At 43.4% G+C, this 23112-nt stretch overlaps 1 protein-coding gene across 5 annotated transcripts in view; it reads right to left on the bottom strand.

Annotated features, from left to right (window-relative positions):
• ABCC4 (ATP binding cassette subfamily C member 4) overlaps window positions 1-18664 on the bottom strand; it is a 230388-nt gene extending 211724 nt beyond the window's left edge. For 4 of the 5 annotated variants that reach the window (XM_050947094.1, XM_050947112.1, XM_050947121.1 and 1 more), the window contains exon 1: window positions 18475-18664. In XM_050947094.1, the coding sequence (XP_050803051.1) occupies window positions 18475-18548 (74 nt within the window). In that variant the 5' untranslated portion in view covers window positions 18549-18664. The remainder of the gene's footprint in view (window positions 1-18474) is intronic. The other variant, XM_050947104.1, reaches the window with a different exon arrangement.
• Between the last annotated feature and the right edge of the window lie 4448 nt (window positions 18665-23112).

Genomic DNA, 23112 nt, shown 5'->3' with positions numbered 1-23112 from the left:
GAATATAGGTTACACAGATGGAGTAACCTGGAATGCAGTGACACTGAAAAGAACTTGGCAGTAACAGCAAATAATCAGCTGAGCATGAGCTCCAAGTGCAATGCTGCAGTTAAGAGAGACAACACAACCCTTAGAACACAGGAATATTGAGTAGGGATGGAGTATTACCTCTATATGTGGTGTTATTGAGACCATTAACTGGAACATTGTGTCACGTTCCAAGAGCCACACTTCAAAAATGATGTTGAACAATATGAAAGGTTCAAAAATGAGCTACAAGAATGATTTGCAGTCTGGAAAAATATACCTTACAATGAGATACTTAAGTGCAATATATTTAGTTTATCCAAGAGAAGGTTAAGAGGTGATTTCATCACAGTCTACAAGTACCTACATGAGGAAGAGATTTCTAACAGTAGACAGCTCTTTAATCTAGCAGAAAAAGGCATAACAAGTGTGACAGGTTGGATCACAGAACCCAACTTGGGTGCTGCCACTTGATATGCCCAGACTACCTCTGCTCTTGTTTTCCTTGCCAGTTCAGGACTCCAGCACCCTGTCTTGCTGAGCCAGACACTCCCGTCTGCTCCAGCAAAGACCTAGGGTCTCAATTACTTGCCCCAAAACTGCAGGTTTACCTGAAAGCAGCTAACAGAAGTGTTCTTGTCTTTAACACCCAGATGCCCAATTCCCAATGGGGAATAAAACCAAATAAATCCGTTTTACCCTGTATAAAGCTTATGCAGGGTAAACTCATCAATTGTTCGCACTCTATAACACTGACAGAGAGATATGCACAGTTGTTTGCTCCCCCAGGTATTAATACATACTGAGTTAATTAATAAGTAAAAAGTGATTTTATTAAATACAGAATGTAGGATTTAAGTGGTTCCAAGTAGTAACAGACAGAACAAAGTAAGTCACCAAGCAAAATAAAATAAAATGCACGAATCTATGTCTAATCAAACTGAATACAGCTCAGGTGGTAGCTAGGGGATTGTTCATGATGGCTCATCTCTGTTCTGTTCCAGCCATTTATATATCTTTTGCATAAGGTGGGAAACCTTTGTCCCTCTGGGTTTCCACCCTCCCCCCCACCACTGGAAAAGGACCAGGTTAAAGATGAATTCCAGTTCAGGTGACAATCACGTCACTGTAAGACCCCAAGCCTTCATTCCTCCCAGCCTGTCGCACAGGAAGGCTTGCCTGAAAACAAAGCCATCCAGTCAACTGTCCTGTTGATGGGAGCCATTAAGATTCCAAACCACCATTAATGGCCCACACTTTGCATAATCACAGTAGACCCTCAGAGCTATATTTCATATTTCTAGTTTCAGATACAAGAGTGATATCTTTATACAAATAGATGACCACACTCAGTGGACAATAAGCTTTGTAATGATACCTTGCAAGAGACCTTTTGCATGAAGCATATTCCAGTTACATTATATTCACTCATCAATTTTTTATAAAATCATATAGACTGCAACGTCACAACAAAATCTAGCGGTTGCAAGCTGCAGCCAAAGTCAGACAAGAAATAAAATTCAAAATTTTCACAGTGAGGGTAATTACTAGAACAACTTGACATAGGGACAAGGTGGATTCTCTAGCACCTGAATCAGGACTGAAAGTCTTTCTAAAAGATATGCTAATGCTCAGAACGAAGTGTTGGACTTGATGCAGGTAATATTATATGAAATTATATTTCCTGTGTTGTGCTGGAGGTCAGATTAGATGATCATAATGATGCCATCTCGTCAAAGGCCTGGTCTACACTACGCTGTTAAACCGATTTTAACAGCGTTAAATCGATTTAACGCTGCACCCATCCACACTACACTGCTCTTTATATCGATTTAAAGGGCTCTTTAAATCAATTTCTGTACTCCTACAAAACGAGAGGAGTAACGCTAAAATCGATATTACTATATCGGATTAGGGTTAGTGTGGACGCAAATTGACGTTATTGGTCTCATTATTTTACAGTAGCTACCCACAGTGCACCGCTCCAGGAATCGACGCTAGCCTCGGACCATGGACGCACACCACCGAATTAATGTGCCTAGTGTGGATGCACACAATCGACTTTATAATATCTGTTTTATCGGTTTAAGCTAATTCGAATTTATCCTGTAGTGTAGACATAGCCTTAATCTGTGAAAGGAGCTATTGATGCTGAAGCCTAACAGTGGTAATTTAAATATTAATTATTTCATTGATAATTTAAGCATGCAGAAAAGAGACAGCCAGCCATAATATGGAGATCTGTACAATCTACTGCAATAGCATCACACTTTGTCTTAACTTTGCACTTTGTATCGCACTTTGTCTTAATAAGTGACTGGCGTGTAGACTGTGGACAGAATTAGGAGAACATTCCCTCTGCCACTCACCCACATTTGACTTTGTTCTCTCCCCTCTTTCTTTCCAGACATGCAGTGGGAATTTCTTAAAGTGGAGGAAGCAAAGGGGAAGAGGTATGATTTACAAACAGAATGACCAGGAACAGGCAGCATACTGTAGGCCTAGTTTTCAATTTTTGTGGAGATTTGGAGGTGGAATGGAGTGAAGGATGTAATCTCTGAGAATTTTTTGGTTAGTCTACGCCACCTGGGACACTTCAAAGGCAAAAAATCGTTCGCTTATTTGATTAGTTCTAAACTGTGCAAATGCATATGAGCCATATCTCCATAAAGGTTTTTGCCATACACAGAAAATGGGGAAAATGCCAGCAGACCTAGTGACAAAGGTGTGTGCTTGTAGCCTGTAATGTTTATTTGGCGACCCTCTACCACACAAAACTGTATCACAAAAGAGACTATGGGTATGTCTACATCTACAATTTTGCAGCGCTGGTTGTTACAGCTGTATTAGTACAGCTGTATAGGGCCAGCGCTGCAGAGTGGCCACACTTACAGCAACCAGCGCTGCAAGTGGTGTTAGATGTGGCCACACTGCAGCGCTGTTGGGCGGCTTCAAGGGGGGTTCGGGGAATGCGAGAGCAAACCGGGGAAGGAGACCAGCTTCGCCGCGGTTTGCTCTCGCGTTCCCCGAACCCCCCTGCAAACCGCAGGGAAGGAGACCTGCTTGCACGGGGGTTCGGGGAACGCGAGAGCAAACCGCAGGGAAGGAGACCTGCTTGCACGGGGGTTCGGGGAACGCGAGAGCAAACCGGGGAAGGAGACCAGCTTCCCCACGGTTTGCTCTCGCGTTCCCCGAACCCCCCTGCAAACCGCAGGGAAGGAGACCTGCTTGCACGGGGGTTCGGGGAACGTGAGAGCAAACCGCAGGGAAGGAGACCTGCTTGCTCGGGGGTTCGGGGAACGCGAGAGCAAACCGCAGGGAAGGAGACCTGCTTGCAAGGGGTTCGGGGAACGCGAGAGCAAACCGCAGGGAAGGAGACCTGCTTGCTCGGGGGTTCGGGGAACGCGAGAGCAAACCGCAGGGAAGGAGACCTGCTTGCACGGGGGTTCGGGGAACGCGAGAGCAAACCGGGGATGGAGACCAGCTTCCCCGCGGTTTGCTCTCGCGTTCCCCGAACCCCCCTGCAAACCGCAGGGAAGGAGACCTGCTTGCTCAGGGGTTCGGGGAACGCGAGAGCAAACCGGGGAAGGAGACCTGCTTGATTACCAGAGAGGCTTCCTCAGGTATGCTGGGATACCTGCTTATTCCACGGAGATCAAGAAAAGCGCTGGTAAGTGTCTACACTTGATTACCAGCGCTGGATCACCAGCGCTGGATCCTCTACACCCGAGACAAAACGGGAGTACGGCCAGCGCTGCAAACAGGGAGTTGCAGCGCTGGTGATGCCCTGCAGATGTGTACACCTCCTAAGTTGCAGCGCTGTAACCTCCTCACCAGCGCTGCAACTTTGTGATGTAGACAAGCCCTAAGTTATTATAAAAGGACTATTCTTGTTGCTAAGTACCTTAGGATAAATAGATTCAGAAAAAAAATTAAAATGAGCAGTTTGTCATGTGATTGTTGAATTAACAAACTTTGAATATAGCACAGTGTTATATTTCTGGTAAACAAAGAGACAGGAGGTTGCCTTTTTATCTATTACAAAATGCCTATTAGCTCAGTCTCCTTTTGATCTGAGAAAAAACTGCTTCTGTTTATGATGTACAAAGACCCCAGTCCTGATGTAGGCTCTATGCAGACCGCCTCACCCTTATTGCAGTAATTGGGACCACAGTTATTTGAGCAACTACCTCATCGCTATCTCTCAATATCTGGGGCTTAAATGTATTTTTTTTTAAAACAGAATCCTTTCTTCATTGCAAACTTGATAGCCCAACAATGGCTAATATTTTAAACTGACATTCTAAATCACAGCTTGACTGTGATAGCTCATACCCAAGTTACATTACATTATGCAGAGCTCCTCTTTGAGGAGTTCTACAGATATTTCAACTTAGGATGACCAGATGTTAAGGGGAAAATATCAGGACCGCCACGGGGGGTGGGGATGGGGGCATTTATTTATTTTTATACTCACCTATCCAGGAGTCTGGCAGCAATTTGGCAGAGAGCCCTTCATTCGCGGACAGTCTGCGGCGGTATTTCAGCGGCGGGTAATAAATCTTGCCGCTAAACACAGAAGCGCCCACCACTGAAATACTGCCGAAGACCATCCGCGACTGAAGGGCTCTCCGCCGAATTGCCGCCAAAGACCAGGAAACAAAATATCGGGACAAATGACGTCCCGACCGTACTCTGGTCGGGACACGGACAAACTCCTTAAAATCGTGACAGTCCCAATTTTATCGGGAAGTCTGGTCACCCTATTTGAACTTGAACCTCTAAACCTAATAAATGCTCACGTGTGATGCTAAATATTTAGTGACTATAGACAACACATGCACAAAGGACCCTGATTCTCCATTGTCTCATACTGGCCCATTAGTCTGACATTTAATTCAGGTAAAATAATGGAAAAGCTGATAGGTGATTCAACTGATAAACAATTAAAGGATAGGAATATAATTAATGCCAGTCAACATTGTTTTATGCAAAATAGGCCTTGTCAAGCAAACCTGATTTAATTATTTGAATAGATTACAAGTTTGATTGTGTAGAGGCAAAAAAACTTTTGTAAGGCATTTGACTTTTACCACAAGACAGACAAATTAAAATGAGAAATTACAAAAATTTTTAGCAGTAAGGGTAACTAATCAGTGGAACAAACTACCAAGAGAAGTGGTAAATTCTCCACCTGTTGATATCTTCAAACCAAGACTACATGCCTTTCTGGAATACGTGCTTTAGTCAAACACAAGTTACTGGGCTCAGTTAACAGGTAATTGGGTGAAATGTAATGGTCTGTTATATACAGAAGGACAGACTAAATGGTCTAATTGTCCATTCTGGCCTTAAAAATCTATGAAAAAATAGCATGTAGTTATCGAAACCTGTGCAAAATAGGTGTAAAACACTACAACCCTTAGTTACATAGGTGTAAATGACTACAAGGTGCAAGTAACTGGGAAAAAAAAGACCCAAAATGCCTGTCTGCCCCTAATCTAGTAGTGAGTCTTCTCCAGTGACATCTTGACTAAGACTACTGAAAACGATTACTAAAATCTAGAAGTAGATAGTTGCTCACCTTAAATGACTTCCTTGGTAAGCCAATAGCACTATCATCAGATCGAAAAGTGCTATACAAGAGCTGAATACATATAATTACTAATGCTATGATTTAATTATGGGTATTTTTAGTAAAAATCACAAACAGGTCGCAGGCAATAACCAAGTTGCTTTTTCTTTACTAAAAATACCCCTAACTAAATCTTAGGTGCTGAGTGGGGGAAGGGGAGCTGCTCTAGAGGACGATGCTGCTCCTGGGGATGGGGGGCAGCCCAGGGCCCTGCTGCCACTGCCGCTCCTCGGGGGGATGGCCCTGCCACCACCGCTCCAGGCCAGCGGGCAACCCAGGGCCCCACCACTGCTGCTCTTCCAGCCCAGGGGGCAAGCGGGGGCCCCGCCGACGACACTCCTCTGGGCCTGCGGAGTAGCCGGGGACCACGTCACCACCGCCGCTGCTGCGAGCCAGGAGTGGTCCAGGGCTCCACTGCCACTGTTCTGGGTGTGGGTAACCCGGGCCTCTGCCACCGTTGCTCCAGGCAAGGGGCATCCCATGGCCCCACCACTGCTGCTGCTCCTCTGAGCGGTGGCGACCTGAGGCAAGACTGATGCTGCCAGACCACTGCTGTGGGTCAGAGCCTGGGACCAGTTGCCTGGGGCCGCCAGAGTAGCAGCCACTGAGGCTGGCCCCCGTGCTGCCCAAGCAGCTGGGGTGGCCCTGGAGCCAGCTGCACCAGCCACTGCAGCTACCAAAGTCCTGGAGGTCCTGGGAAGGTCATATTTCCCTAGTTTGTTTACAAGTATGCCTTACTGAATCCACGGCCTCCCAGACAAACTTGCATCCTTAATCATTACCAATCACAACTGGAAGGGACCTCAAGAGGTTATCTATCCATCCTTTCATGCTAAGGTAGGACCAAGTATACCTAGACCATCCCTGATGGGTGTTTGTCTAACCTGTTCTTAAATATCTGATGAGGATTCCACATCCTCCCTTCAGAATCTACTCCAAAGGTTATCTACCCTCATAAATAGTTTTTTTCCCCCAACACCTAACCTAAATCTCCACTGCTGCAAACTAATCCCATTACATCTTGTCCTGCCCTTGGTGGATTTCACAAACAACGATCACCATCCTCTTTATAACAACCTTTTACGTCTTTGAAGACTTATGTTCGCCCTTAGGCTTTTATTCTCTAGAGCAGTGGTTCTCAAAGCTGGTCGGCCGCTTGTTCAGGGAAAGCCCCTGGCGGGCCGGGCCAGTTTGTTTACCTGCTGCATCCACAGGTTCGGCTGATCACTGCGCCCACTGGCCGCAGTTCGCTGTTCCAAGCCATTGGGGGCTGTGGGAACTACCCAGCACATCCCTCAGTCCGCACCGCTTCCCGCAGCCCCCATTAGCCTGGAGCAGCAAACCGCCACCAGTGGGAGCTGCGATCGGCCGAACCTGCAGACACGGCAGGTAAATAAACCGGCCTGGCCCACCAGGGCTTTTCCTGAACAAGCAGTGGACCGGCTTTGAGAACCACTGCTCTAGACTAAAACATGCCTAATTCTTTCATCCATCCCTCATGGGTCATGTTTTCAAAGTTTCTTATCATTGTTGTTACTCTCCTTTTGACTCTCTCTCTTTCTTAAAGGGAGATGCCTAAAACTGGACAGAGTATTTTAGCTGAGGTCTCACCAGTGTGGAATAGAGCAGGACTATTACTGCCCATGTCTTACATATGACTCTCCTGTTAATACATCCCAGAGTGACATGTGCCTTTTTCAAACAGCATTACACTGTTGAGTCATCCCCCAGATCCTTTTTCGCAGTACCACTTCTTAACCAGTTAAACGCTCTGTTGTATTTGCACAGTTGCTTTTTCTTTCCTAAGTGCAGCACTTCACACTTGTCTTTACTGAATTTTGTCTTTTTAGTTTCAGACTAATTCTCCAATTTATCTGTCTTCCCAGAAGATAGCAACCCCTCCCAACTTGGTGTCGTCATCTGCAAATTTTGTAAGCATAATCCATCATCCAAGGCATTAATGGAAAATAATTAATACCACCAGACCCAGGACAGACCTCTGCAGGAGCTGACTTGATATGTACTCCCAGTTTGACAGTAAACCACTGATAACTACTCAAGTATGGTCTTTCAGTCAGTTATGTATCTACCATATAGTAATGTCATCTAGACCATATTTCCCAATTTTGTTTACAAGTATGCCTTACTGAAGTCCAGATATCACATCTACTCCTTCTCCCACTATCCACTAGGCTGGTTACTCTGTCAAAAAAAAAAAGAAGTTAAATTGGTTTGACATGATTTGTTCTCAACAAACCCACATTGGCTATTTCTTCTTATCTTATCCTCCAAGTTGAAACAAATTAATGGTTTAATATTTGTTCCAGTCTCTTTCCAGTCCTCTGGCGCCTCACCTGTCCTCCATGAGTTCTCAAAGGTAATTATGAAAGATTCAAAAGATTGCTTTGGCTAGTTCCTTAAGTACTCTAGAATGAATTCACCAGGCCCTGCCAACTTCAATACATCTAACTTACCTAAATGTTCTTTCTTTATTCTGGCCTGAAATCCTTTCCCCATGTTATTAATATTGTGTTAAGAATGTGATCACAATTAACCTTTTAAGCAAAGAAGGCACTAAACACTTCAGCCTTCTCTACATTATCCAATATTGGCTCCTCTTCCCCATTAAGCAATGAACCTACACTTCCCTTCATCCTTTTGATACCTTAAGAGCAGAGGTCAGCAACCTACGACATGCATGCTGATTTACTGTGGCACAGTGCTGCCGGCCTGTGGTCGCTACCGTCGCCCCACTCAGCCCACTGCCAGCCTGGGGTCCCGGCCGCCGGCCCCGCTCAGACCACTGCCAGCCTGGATGGAAGGAACCCCGGGCCAGCAGCGGGCTGAGCGGGGCCAGTGGCCAGGATCCCAGCTGGTAGGGACCAGCGGACGGAACTGCAGACACCCAGTAGCAGGCTGAGCCACTCAGCCCACTGCCGGCCTGGTGTTCCATCTGCCAGCCCGTATTATTGACATGCGAAACCTTAATTTACCGTGAATAAATGAAAACTTGGCACACCACTTCTGAAAGGTTGCCGACCCCTGCCTTAGAGCAAGTTTTCAGCTCAGTGAGTATGGAATTAGTCACCTGTTTTAACATTATAGTAGGAATTGTCCTATGGTACAATATCAACAGATGATCCAGGAAGATATCCTGTCTATGGCCTTGGCAGTACCTAATTCTCCAAAGGAATTAAAAACTCATAATGATCATAATTTCTCTCTCAAATTTCTTACTGTGGATTCAGCTGATGCTCTGAACAACAAGGTGGATTTCCCTAATCATAGTGTTCTAGCTTATGTCCAAAAAAGACTATCCAGTCTTTTAAAAATTCTGTTACATTATGTACATCTTGATAACTTCCTGTATTAGTGAATTCCACTCCTGCATCATATGCTGCATAAAAGGAAGTTTTAATAGTCTAAAGGTCTAGAAAACATGACCTATGAGGGAAGATTGAAAAAATTAGGTTTGTTTAGTCTGCAAAAGAAAAGACTGAGAGGAAACATAACAGTTTTCAAGTACACAAAAAGTTGTTACACGGAGGAGGGAGATGATTCTATTCCCTCCAGTCTTCCTCCTCTGGCTCTGTTTTTCCTGCTTCAAATTTGAAAGCAGCTCAGAATATGCTATATGAAACCACTATTTCAATGGAGTTCTTCTTCGATCATCTACAGGGAGCTTTCAGGAAGGGGTGAGTGGGTGGATGTACACAGTAATGTAAAATTCTTGAAGTGAGCTTTTAAAAAAATATATTAAATGCATTTTTATCCTTTTCTGGGATTAACACATATATAAATTATGTGCCAGTTTGCTAAAAGATATAGCTCCATGATACTCAGTTTACTCTACTAAAGCCATCACTACAAGTGAGTTTTCCACTGAGAAAACAGACAGTAGTGGCTTTTCCCCTGCATAGTTCAGTAAGAATAAAGTGATGTTATTGATAATCAGACACGAAGTGCATACAGTACAGGACAAATGAAGTGACTTAAAGATAAGGCCTAAAACGTGAAGATTTTTTCAGGGGAGTAGAGGGGAGAAAGGTTACAAAACAAAATACATAGGGAGATATTTTTAATTTAGTGAGAACTGTTATGTTTTTATTTAAAGCACAAACATTGCAGCTTTGTGCCTCTATATAAAAATTTAGAAATGAAATTCACTTTAAACAGATGGCCATGATTCTGCCACATGATATAGATGAGTGGGCTTCTGTGTGCCCAGGGACCACCAATAAAATCAACAGGGCTCTGCATGAATGCAGGAGTCTATCTGCATCACATTGAAGAACAAGGGTCTATATTTTAGTCCTTAAAGTAAAGCAAAGTAAAAGTAAAAAATTACTCATTGTTTATTTATTCCACTTCCTAAGCTTGGGCAAACAACATAAAGATGTAAAATAGATTTTTAAAATTCTCAAGTTTTAAGGGGCACTTAAAAATGGACACATTTTAAGTCAGGTTAAAAATCCATACATTGCATTCTTCCTCCTCCATCTAAACATATGTAGGTGAACAAAACGAGACAGAAAAAGGCTCCACATCTACAGAACAGGGAACCCTTGCTTCTGCAGCTTGATCCACTGCCTGCATATATGAATGAGGCCCAGTATGGGAAAAAAAATCAATGATTAAAAGGAAAAAAAAAAGAAGATTTTTTTTTTTTTAATAAAATGCTTTTTGGGAAAAAAACCTATCTAAACATAGTTTTAATTAAGATACATTATAGCTCAAAGCTATCATCATAAAAGAGGGATTATAAGCTCTAATTCTATAGTATGAGACAATATATTCATGTAATGGTTAAATTCATGGATTAGGGACCCAATCTTATGGGGTTCCAGGGGCTTCTGCATTGACTTATTTTATTTAGGAGAATCCATCCTCAACATACAAGATTCTGAAGACTATCAACCTTCAAGATGACCATCATCTTCTATAGGGCTTGTTTACATCACAAAGTTGCAGCGCTGGTGAGGGGGTTACAGCACTGCAACTTAGGAGGTGTACACATCTGCAGGGCATCACCAGCGCTGCAACTCCCTGTTTGCAGCGCTGGCCGTACTCCCGTTTTGTCTCGGGTGTAGAGGATCCAGCGCTGGTAATCAAGTGTAGACACTTACCAGCGCTTTTCTTGACCTCCGTGGAATAAGCAGGTATCGCAGCATACCTGAGGAAGCCTCTCTGGTAATCAAGCAGGTCTCCTTCCCCGGTTTGCTCTCGCGTTCCCCGAACCCCCGAGCAAGCAGGTCTCCTTCCCTGCGGTTTGCAGGGGGGTTCGGGGAACGCGAGAGCAAACCGCGGGGAAGCAGGTCTCCTTCCCCGGTTTGCTCTCGCGTTCCCCGAACCCCCGTGCAAGCAGGTCTCCTTCTCTGCGGTTTGCAGGGGGGTTCGGGGAACGCGAGAGTAAACCGCGGGGAAGCTGGTCTCCTTCCCTGGTTTGCTCTCGCGTTCCCCGAACCCCCGTGCAAGCAGGTCTCCTTCCCTGCGGTTTGCTCTCGCGTTCCCCGAACCCCCCTTGAAGCCGCCCAACAGCGCTGCAGTGTGGCCACATCTAACACCACTTGCAGCGCTGGTTGCTGTAAGTGTGGCCACTCTGCAGCGCTGGCCCTATACAGCTGTACTAATACAGCTGTAACAACCAGCGCTGCAAAATTGTAGATGTAGACATACCCATAGTTTCAGAGTTATCTACCAATGATAGTGTTTCAGTCACATCACGTATGTAACATAATCAGTGTATCTGTAGCAAAAAGCAAAAAAACCTCTATCATCCAGAAACAACCATACATAAATTTGTGATAATAACCAGCAGATTACAAAAAGAGGTAATTGATGAAAAAATTGCCCGGTTTGTTTATGCAACACACTCTCCTTTCCATATGATTGAGAACCCACAGTTCATTAACCTGGTTCAGTCATTAAGACCAGGATACAGTCCACCCAACAGAGCAGATGTCACAGGCAAATTGCTGGATAAAGTATATGAAAGAGAAACTGAACAGTGTGCAAAATGTCTAGATGATCAAATTGTTAACCTGAGTCTTGATGGGCAAAGCAATATCCACAATGATCCTATTGTATGTGCTTGTGTCACAACAGAAAAAGGGCATGTCTTTCTTACAGAAACAATTGATACATCGGGAAATACACACACAGCAGAATACTTACAAGAAGTAGCAGTAAAAGCTATAACAAACTGAAAAAAAAATCAAATGTCTAGTATGCATCTTGGTCACAGACAATGCTGCAAATGTATCCAAGATGAGAAGAAATTTAAAAGAGAGTCCCAAGCTAATAACATATGGTTGCAGTGCTCATTTGATGCAGCTCCTAGCCAAAGACTTCAGTGTTCCAGAAATAAAGGCTAACGTTGTTGAACTTGCAAAATACTTCCATAACAACCACTTTGCAGCAGCTGCTTTGACAGAAGTGGGAGGAAACAAGCTAACTCTCCCACAAGATGTGCGAGAGAACTCAGTAGTGGACTGTTTTGAGCACTATATCAAGAACTGGCCTAATGTGATGACAGTTTGTGAACAAAATCATGAAAAAACAGATAGCACTGTCACAGCCAAAGTTCTCACCATTGGGCATAAGAGAAATGTTGAACACATGCTGAGTATCCTGAAGCTTATTTCTGTAGCCCTGAACAAAATGCAGGGAAAAACTGTTTTATTGCTGATGCTGTTGAAATATGGAAGAAACTGAGTGAGATCTTAAATAGAAAAATATGCAATGACAGAGTTAAATTACAAGCATTGAAAAAACAAATGGGACAAGCACTACGTCCAGCTCATTTTCTTGCAAATATTCCCAATACTCGGTACCAGGCTCAGACTTAACGGTTGATGAAGAGGAGTTGGCTATGACATGGACATCCAGCAATCTCCATAATCCCAACTACAATAAACTTCAGAGCTCAGGGTGAACCATTAAAGAAATATATGTTTGCTGATGATGTTTTAAAGAAAGTCACACCAGTGAACTGCTGGAAGTCAGTTAAGCACTTGGTTTCAGAGACTGCTGAAGTGATAATCTCACTTTTTAACAGCAGTAGCTTCTTCTGCCAGTGTAGAAAGAATATTTTCTTCCTTTAGACTAATTCATTCCAAAATGAGAAATCGTTTAGGATCTGAAAAAGCAGGAAAGCTTGTTTTTCTTTTCCAGATTATGAACAAACAGGAAAATGAAGGTAAAGATGACTGAGTTAGCTGCAGAAGCCAATATTTAAAGTTTCTCATGTTGACCTGGCTGACACAGTCGATTTAAATTTTTTTTTAATATTTCATTTAACTATATTAATTAAAAACAATTTTAACAAAAACAAACCTGATTTTAAAAAATTTGAATGTTTAACTAAATTCAAAAATTCATATGCTTGTTTTCTTAAAATATTATGTTTGCTGTTGAAGAAAAAAAATCCTGAATATTTAACATTGTTTTAGTTAAATAAAACAATTTAAATGTCTGTCTGGTGATGTTCTCATTTTATGACAATAAAATCCTCCAAACATTAATGATTAACCTGTTGACCTGAAGATAGTTCACCTCCCAATGACTTCATAAATATCTGCTTCAATTACCTTTGGTAAATGAAATAACCAAACATTCATTTTCTGATATAGCCATAAAACTAATCTGAAAAGTTTTCAAAATAAATCAGTTTAAAAATGTATAGTGTGTACCTTCTAAAAATGAAACCTACATCCATCTCTGAGTTGTGAAGAATATGTATTAAGCTTATAACAGCCAACAAGAATGCACTTTTATGTAGAAATCCATGATTAAATCGAGTCTTCCTGACTAGTGACTGAAATCATTATTTAAATCAATTTGATCAATCAAATCCACCCTGATGAGGCCCAGGATATTGAGGCTGCAAGACTCTAAAGAGGCTTTAAGACAGGAGCAGCCAAGGAGTAAGCTAAAGAATGCTGCGTGCTTCCCTATGCAGAGTGAAGGATTTTTCTGGTGAAATGAGCAGTAATACCCCACTGCACCTGAGATTACTGCAGTAGAAGATGTATGCCTCCTTTCTACTCCATTTTCCCTAATCTCTCCCCATAAGTTCTAGTTCTGGAGCCTGGGGTACATGTTTTACCTTCCCATGCATTACAAAGAACAAACAACAACAAAAACATTTTTCTAAATCATGTATTTTTTTTAATTACTCCCAGTTTGAACTATGAAAACAGACAAGACAGTCACTAAAACCCATGGTCTCAGAGACTCTAGGTTTATGGCTCATTTCAACAATTTGTAACATACTAATTCTCCTTTATCCTATGACAAAGCAGAGATGTTACTTGCCTACTTCATTTGAAGTGGTTTCTTGCAACATGTTAACTCCTTACGTTATGTCTCACTTTATATTTAGCTGTGAAACATAGATTACCTCTCCTAGACCTGAAGAGCTCTGTGAAGCTCGAAAACTTGTCTCTTCCACCCACAAAAGATGGTCTAATAAAAGATATAAGGACCTGCGAGCATCCCCTTAACAACTGAAATAATGTTAGGTAACACCAGATTGCCAATCAGCTCTATGTTCTTGGGGAACCAAGGCACAGTATCAGGGTATGGCTACACTTGACATTTCGGAGCGCTGCCGCGGCAGCGCTTTGAAGTGTGAGTGTGGTCGGAGCGCCAGCGCTGGGAGAGAGCTCTCCCAGCGCTGCACGTAAACCACATCCCTTACGGGTGTAGCTTGCAGCGCTGGGAGCGCTGCGGCACTGATTACACTGAGGCTTTACAGCGCTGTATCTTGCAGCGCTCAGGGGGGTGTTTTTTCACACCCCTGAGTGCGAAAGTTGCAGCGCTGCAAAGCGCCAGTGTAGCCATGGTCAGCCTCTCTGACTTACAAAAGACCTTCCCCACCCCAGCCTTTGCTTGAACCAAAACCAATCAGAAGAAAGACATACAAAAAACAATGAAAAGGCAGGGAGACACACACCTAAACCCCTGGGACAAGGGTGACAGAATTAAGAAAACTCCCCTAGCCTCATTTGCATTAAAGATGGGACAGGGAGGCATCTCTATTAGTATACAGAATGGAGAACAGAGATTCCAAGGCAAGGACCGCATGGAACTCTGGGACCAGAAAAGCAGGGAAGCATTGCATGATGGAATATCTCTGCTCCAGACTTAATGAACCCACACCTGCACACACCCAGCTCAGTAGTTATCAGACCAATTCTAGTAATAAATCCTTTGTTGCTATCCAAAATACTGAAGCAGCCTAACTGCACTGTGAGCTCCCTCCAAGGAACACTGCTCATAGCCAGGAATGATCAGTTCCTATTGTCTAGCCTGAACAAAACAACTTTGGTATAATCCCTTGAGCCATCAGTTTACCCACAAACAAATCTAGTGTTCTCCCTTGAACCACAGTTTCCCTACACAAAGCCCTATCCATATTCAAGTAAGTGCTCTGATGCCTGGATCCAACATCTGCATCAGTTCCATTGGGACTTCATCTTTTCCTGACTGATCATGCTGGGGGGCTCTGCCTGTCTCCAGCACTCTGGACCCTCAGCTAACACGACCACTGGGAACCCTGATCGATTCAAGCTTCACAGAGTGGTGAGAACCCAGCTCTCTCTCTCGGTATAGCCTTCTGACCCTGACTTGTGTGATCAGTTATAGTTTTCTAAACCTGACTTTTATAATCAAATTTAAGTTAGATTTAATATTATACCTGTTTTGTTTGTTTGTCTCCCCTGTGGTTATTATTTGGCAATAAATAACTTTCATGGCTAAGCTGGTTGTTTCTCTCTCACCCCTCTCCCCATCCCAGGTGGGTTGTTGTTTTTTTTTTGGTGTGGGTTTTTTTGACTCTCTCATTCACTCTGCAGCAACGTTCCTCGTACCTAAGCTAAAGATCCCCACAGCATCCAAAAATCATGTGGGGTTTGCTCATCAAGTGGGTTGCTGTCATAAACAGATAGGTAAGGGTTTATGTCTCTTTCACCTGAAGCACCTGACCAGAGGACCAATCAGGAAACCAGATTTTTTCAACTCTGGGTGGAGGAAAGTTTGTGTCTGAGTCTTTGTCTGTCTGCCTGTATGCTCTCTCAGATGAGGAGTGATTTCTATTTCCTGCTTTCTAATCTTCTGTTTCCCAGTTGTAAGTACAAAAAGATCAGATAGGATTTATATGGGTTTTTTTGTATTTACATGAATATAGTTGCTGGAGTGCTTTGATTTGTATTCTTTTTGAATAAGGCTGTTTATTCAATATTCTTTTAAGCAATTGACCCTGTATTTGTCACCTTAATACAGAGAGACCATTTTTATGTATTTTTCTTTCTTTTTATATAAAGCTTTCTTTTTAAGACCTGTTGGAGTTTTCTTTACTGGGAAACTTCAGGGAAATTGAGTCTGTACTCACCAGGGAATTGGTGGGAGGAAGAAGTCAGAGGGAGATCTGTGTGTGTTAGATTTATTCACCTGACTTTGCATACCCTCTGGGTGAGGGGGGAAAGAGAGATTAACTCTCGGTAATTCTGTTCTCCAGGACTGGGAACGGGGAGGTGGGGAGTCCCTCTGTTTAGATTCACAGAGCTTGTGTCTGTGTATCTCTCCAGGAGCACCTGGAGGGGGGAGAAGGGAAAAGATTTATTTCCCTTTGTTGTGAGACTCAAGGGATTTGGGTCTTGGGGTCCCCACAGAAGGTTTTCGGGGGGACCAGAGTGCCCCAAAACACTCTAATTTTTTGGGTGGTGGCAGCATTACCAGGTCCAAGCTGGTAACTAAGCTTGGAGGGTTTCATGCTAACCCCCATATTTTGGAGGCTAAGGTCCAAATCTGGGACTAAGGTTTGACAGTTGCTACCAGAACAATTGTAACATGAACCTGGAACATACAAGGATGGCACCTTGGAAGTGCTGCTCGACCCAGTTTGCTGAGTCCAGGGGCATATGAGGGTGGCAGACTGAAAGTTCTGCTCAACCCAACCTGCTCAGGCATACTCTATTCCGGTGCTGTGCCCAGGGCATATGCAGGTGACAGCTTGGAAATGCTGCTCGACCCAACCTACTGAGCAGATGGACACATAAAGGGTCAACTTGGGAATGCTGATGAACCCAGTCCTCTCAGACGGTATGTGTGCCTGTGTCTGTCTGTCTGATTCCGGGGTTGAAAAAACCCAGACCAGGGGAACCTAGGTCCTGCAGGATAGCTCCATGGGGAGAGAATGTGCAGCAGGGAGAAGTAGAACTCCGTATGAGAACACAAGTAGCACATTGATAGACTTACAGAACACCTCCCCCACACAAGAATAACACTAATATATGAGCATACCCCAAAGTAACAGGCAAATCTAGTAACACTGGGTTTGTGCATTTTTGTTTGTTCATCCCTCCATCCTCAAAAAAAGATTTCTGTACCTGCTCAGAACTGTTTTCAGGATCAGGTTAAAGTTTGATTACTCAAACTCATCCTGCGTTCCCAAGAGCTCCAAACAAAGAATCCAGCACTTCTCCCCTCACCGCCCCCTCCTTCTCTACAAGTGAAGCCTGCATTGGGGGAAGTGTTGCTCTTCCCTTCTCCTTTAGTCACCCTACCAGGAGACTTTCCATCAGAGCTCTGCTGGGATCTTGATCCACAAAGTGAGAGAAGACAGACTGATTCGCCACTGGCTTGCACCTTGAGTAATCGTACATCTGTGCAAAATACTTGTAAAATGCTACAAAATAAGAATGCTCAAATTTTACACTAGCTTTGCAAAAGAGCAAATGCAGTGGGGAATCTGGACCCAAATACATAGTAATTTCTATGGGCTCTTCTCCCCATCTCACCCCGCTGAGAAAACCTCTACCACCCCAAATAGGATAGCCAATACAGCCTATGGTCAGGAATGATACTGCAGGAAGCAGTCAGTCAAAAATTTGGATGACTGTTGCCTTGGGAGATTCCCCAGAGCATCAGGTACTACTTGAGGGATCTCATTTAAGCAAACAGGAGTTTGGTAGTGATAGAGTAAATTTCTTTAGAATGATCTATGAACAGTTTGCCTCTGATCCATGAAGAAAGAGGAAGAAATGACATGATGTCATAACCAGTCTAAGCACAAGTGGCTCACACAATGGTAAGTGTTGACACAAGTAGAAAAGAAGTTTCCTCTTTCTCCAATTACTACAGAACAACAAAATGACATAGTGACTAGTGGAAGGGAGCTTGAATCAGCAGTAAACAAGGACATTCCCCACAGTAGCCTAGCAAGCCACACAGGATACTTAAAAATGGGCACTGCTCCAAGGCCCCTGACTACCTATGGGTAACACAATCAGCAAAGGGGGCAGTGGGGGCCGAAGTTCTACTTTACAGCCTGCTCCCAGCTGTGTGTTCGGGGCGGGGGCTTCTCAAACCAGCTGCCCCCTACAAGGGATTGGTAGGGGGCTGGCTGAGGAGCCCGGCGTAGCCCGCAGGTGCAGCAGGCAGCGCAAGGCGGGAAGAGGTCACCTCTCATGTGACCTGCCCTAGTCTCTGAGAAGCCGGCTGCTGGCACCGAAAGCCCCCGCCGCCGTGATCTGCCACTGAGGGAGCTTGGCCCACGGCCAGCTCCTGCCCGGCTGTGACCGGGGCCGCCAGCGACATTCCCGGGAGCAGCGACACTCACTCAGCCTGAGCCGCCCCGGGAGGCGCGGGACGGGGCAGGCACCGCCAGGCTGAACCTGGCCGCGGGGCGGGCTCGCTCCGACCCCCCTTCTGCACAGCCCGGCTCCGCGCTCCCGCGGCCCGAGCAGCCCAGCCACGCGGCGGTGCCTCGCCATGGGGAGCCGGCGCCGGGCCGGCGCGGGGGGACTCACCAGAAGAAGAGCCGGGAGCAGAAGTTGGCAGCCCGCAGGGGGTTGGGCTTCTCCTCCCGCCGCGGCGCCTCCATCCCCCTGCCCCGGCCGCTATTCCGTCACCTGCTGCTGCCGCTGGCTTGGTCGCTCCGTGCCCGGCCCGCGGCGTGCAACAGGCGTGGGGCTGCCGGGCAGCAGCTGCTTTCCCGGCTCAGCCGCACGGCGTCGGAGCCGCTTCCGGGAAACCAGACACCCTCCCCGGCGCCTCCTGCTGGCCCGGAGCCCGGGCGAGCCAGTCCCGCGTGGGCGGAGCCCGCAGGCTGCCGCGGGGCTACTGAGCGCCCGGGCTGGGTCCCCACGCACAGCACAGCTGCTCCTCGCCCTGTTCAAAGGTACAAGAAATGAGAAATGACCATCGCCGGCCAGCCTGGAGATCCCGACCGCCTCGCAGTCAGGGGAGTTGTGCCGTGGTCTTCACCGGGGACAGGATTTTACCCTAAATGTTTAAGCCCCCATCCTTCAAACACATAGGCACCCCAGTCCTGGCACTGGCTTCAGCCGGTCAGCTCAGCTACACGCAGTCTCTGAGATGCCTAAATGTTTTCAGGGTTTGGGCCTTAGCAAAGACAAAGGAAATCTACAAGAGGCCAGCTCCATGGCTCAACTTGCAGGAACAAGACCTTAGATTACCGGTTTTCAACCTTTTTTCATTTGCAAACCCCTTAAAAAATGGTGAATGGAGCTGTTGATCCCTTTGGAAATCTTAGACATAGTCTGCAGACCCCCAGGGGTGCTGGATCACAGGTTGGAAACCACTTCCTTAGATTGGCAGCTCTTTAGGAGAGGACCAATTTTCCTACATGTTTGTACTTTTTGCCTAGCCCCTTTTTGCACTACTGAAATATAAATAAGCACTAATTAGATTTCCATGGACAGCTGCAGGAGGAAAGCACCACCAACTTAAAGGTATCCACAAGACTACAAATAAATTGAAATAAAACAAATATAAGTGTAAAATAAAATCAAAATACTTTTGAAGCATTTTATTCAAGCTTTCCTTCAGATATTATCAGAAAATTGTATTTCTAAATCTCAGTTCCAAGTTCAAAGTTAATTGCTGTGATAAACTTTGTGGGGTTTGGTTGCTACATGAATGAAGACTTCATAGTCTGACTGTGCATGAGTAAAACATGCTCTTGAGTTCTTAGATATTAATGAAATTGATTGTCCTGCAAGTGAAAGTGTTCCAAATCCTTGTAAATGATTTCCTGGTGGTAGAACAAAAATGTCTAGTTCAATATATCAAGAAGAATATCTTGTGCCAAACAGAACTTCTTGAAACAACTCATCCTCACCAGGGCTTTTATAACCAATATATGGTATTTCTAGTGCCCTTCATTTTCAGTTTTGATTTTATTTAATTTTTCCCAGGAATTTGTCAGTGTTTATTGCCACAACAACAAAAGCAGGTGAAAATCAGTGCAAAAAATATTAATAGTTTTTCTGGGTAAATATCAGGGTTTCTTTTGGTGAATGGAAAGACAGGGGGAAGTATTCAATAGATTAATGCTTTGAATTCTATTCATCAGTGTGGTTTGCTGTGGAACGAAAACAGAACTCAAAACACAATGCCACCTATGAGTTTAAGAAAACAATATATCTCTAATCCCCAAATAAAGCTTTTCATTTGAAAAAACAGTTTACTGTTGCAGACTTAGAACTATTAACTTATAAATATTTTTAATAATTGGGCCACACCATTTACAGACATACACTCAACTTCATGCTTTTCTCCTGTTTTTGTTTTAATAAAACTTTTGAATACTTCCTTGTGTTCTGAAATGTATTCTAATACAGATTTTCCTTTTCTTTCCATTGTAGAGTGTCAAATCTTTAAACTGTCATCTGCTGACAGCTTGAAATGTGTACATAGGAGGCATGATATTCACCAGTATGTTCAGATGTGCACACACTTCAGAGCATGTGTGTCTGTTTGTTTATTGTGTGTATCTTCTAAACTAATGCATAGCCTTACTTCAACAGGCAGCTTTGCATATACACACAGACTAACGTATTATCATAATACATATATCTCATGCAATGTATTGTATTTTCCTAATAAAACAAGTTATTTTTTATACATTTGAATGATACAAAAGTAGGGTGAATCAGAAAAAAATGAACAATACTTTTTAAAATACCCAGGAATTTTTCAGTAAGAATCGGTTGAAACTGAAAATGAAGGGGCTTCGGTATATCTAGTGCTTTGAGAGTTATTGTGGCCTGCCATGAATGGGTGCTGCTGAGAAAAGTAGGTATGATACGCTAACGGATACAAAGAGAGACATTGTTAGAAAGCTACATTTTTTAAATTGATACAAATATGGGAGAGGAGTCTGAAAAGAGTCATGAGAATACTTATCTAAATAAAAAAAATCTAAATAAAGCATAGGGCTTTTTCCAGATCTGCTAGGTCATATAGTGCACCCCCTAATGGTCAGAAATTGTTTCCTAGCTATATTTTTTAGTGCTCTGCTAGAGTTACATTGTTGCAGGGGAGGAGGAAGGAGACTGAGATGGTACTCTCTGCAAGTTCTGCCCTCCTATCCCATAATGTCTGACTTTTTCTGATAAAATGATCAGCAGTGAAATAGTTAGTAAGGCTTCCATTTAAACTATCATTATAGCTTCCAGATACCACACTGTTGAGATGAAAGAGGACCGTTCAAGCTGTCTTTGTGGAGATTGAAGTCACTACATCAATTCACATTTGAAAGGTTTACAACAGTAAAGCTAACAAGTCCTGTTTCTCCAAATGTAAGTTCATATTCAGTAGAAACTGATGGGGCTGACAGCAAAGTGTTGGTCTAGTTTAGTGTACCGCTGTGTCCCAGTTCAGTCTGTCACCTGGGATCTTAGGAGGAATCTTACTTGTTGATTATAGAGGGCTGAAGTAATTAAATGGCTTTAATTTTTGATTTCAGAAAAATTTATATTATAGGATCTGAAGTATTTAGATCATCTCCTCAAATATTCAAAGCAAATTCTGCCCCTCAATTAAATTGGTCAACCCACTGCTTTCAGAGGATCAAATTTGTCCAATTAATAGAAAAGTTAATACTATTATAGGGGCCAATACAACTCCCATGGACTTCAATGCTATTTGAATTAGGCTCATGTGGCTAAGAAAAGAGTTGGATCACCAAAAGTGATATGTAAATTTTAATCTTAACCTATATTCATCCTTTTCCTGGGGCAAAATAGCAAAATCTAGTTGCTTGTGAATTACAGTTGTCACACCATTTTTCTTATTGTGGGTATGGTATTAAAAAATATTCTCTGGTTAATTTCAGTCATTCAGAAGTGCTTGAGTCTTTTGCAACAATGCAATATCAGAAAGTGACTTTCATTTTTCATTTAAAAAAAACACATGATGTAGATTATTGTCATTCCACTGAGTAATAATCTTTTCATTGGTTGGCAGCTGGCTTACAAAGGAAGCTGAGTAATCCGTCGATCACGGTTGAAATCAGAACCTTACACCTAAAGCACATCTTGAACTTGCATTTCTCTTATATGTGGATTGTTTGAGAGTTTCAAGATTTCAAACATTTTTGTAGTCTCTGTTCAAATCTTGACTGAATACTGGACACTGTGAAGTCAGTTACTGTGAAGTAGAACTACTTATAAAATTCTTTTGCTGAATGTGGATAGATGGGTTCACCTGTCCCTATTTTAATTTTCTTGGGAGCTTTTCTCTTCTGGAAACTCAGGCATTCTGACTATCTCCAACTTTCCCAGTGTATTTGCTTCTAGAATAAGTTGTAGCTTTATCTGATTGGATATACTGAAGTGAATTAAGTGTCATCTGTTGCTCTTGTAGAGTTTTGGACAGATTGTCTACCATGGTTAGGACTCTGGACCAGGAATATTTGGGTGACCCAGAGACAATTTAAAGATGTGTTTGAAAAGGCATTTTGGGTAATGACAGGAGACTGTATATGTAAGTATTCATCAAGGCCCTGCCACAACATTCTGCCATCTTCTTAAATAGGCAGTAGGCACAAAATGTGAGCTCTGGTTGGGAGAGATGGATCTGCAACATACTTTTCACACCATGCTCAGTAAATAGGAACTGTCAGTTCAAGTGGATAGCATATCTCTCCTCTTTTGAGATTAAGTAGGTTTTATGTTTTCATCCTATTCACTAAGAAATCCAGAGCTTGCTTTTCTTGTATTAATTAGAACCGAAATAGTTTTAGAAACGTTTGGGGGTTTTGCACATATAAATTAGTCCAATAGCATACAAAGGCATAAATTCCCTCTTCTGACCCACAGCCCTGGGGCTCTGCAGGATGCAAAGTTTCCTTTACATACTATCACACATACACGTATATAAAAAAAATCTTAACTCTTTTAGAAGGTGCCACAAACAGGACTCTTCTGCTTACCATCAGTGAGATACATTGCTTATGGGAATCACACACTCATTGACAGAACTTTAGAAGTTTCTTTTCTATCCTTTAGCTAGTATTTGTTCTTCCTTCCCATGCCATACTCATAGATAATTGATCAGCTAAAAGGAAAACCCTCATAACCCCAGATTCTAAGATGCAAACCATATATCAACTTCTTCTCTGTCCCCATGCTCCTGTGAGC

The sequence above is a fragment of the Gopherus flavomarginatus genome, chromosome 1 (assembly GCF_025201925.1).
Source record: "Gopherus flavomarginatus isolate rGopFla2 chromosome 1, rGopFla2.mat.asm, whole genome shotgun sequence".
In the NCBI taxonomy this organism is placed as follows: domain Eukaryota; kingdom Metazoa; phylum Chordata; order Testudines; family Testudinidae; genus Gopherus; species Gopherus flavomarginatus.
Note: the sequence above shows the minus strand (reverse complement) of the source record. Positions and strands in the feature narration are given on the sequence as shown.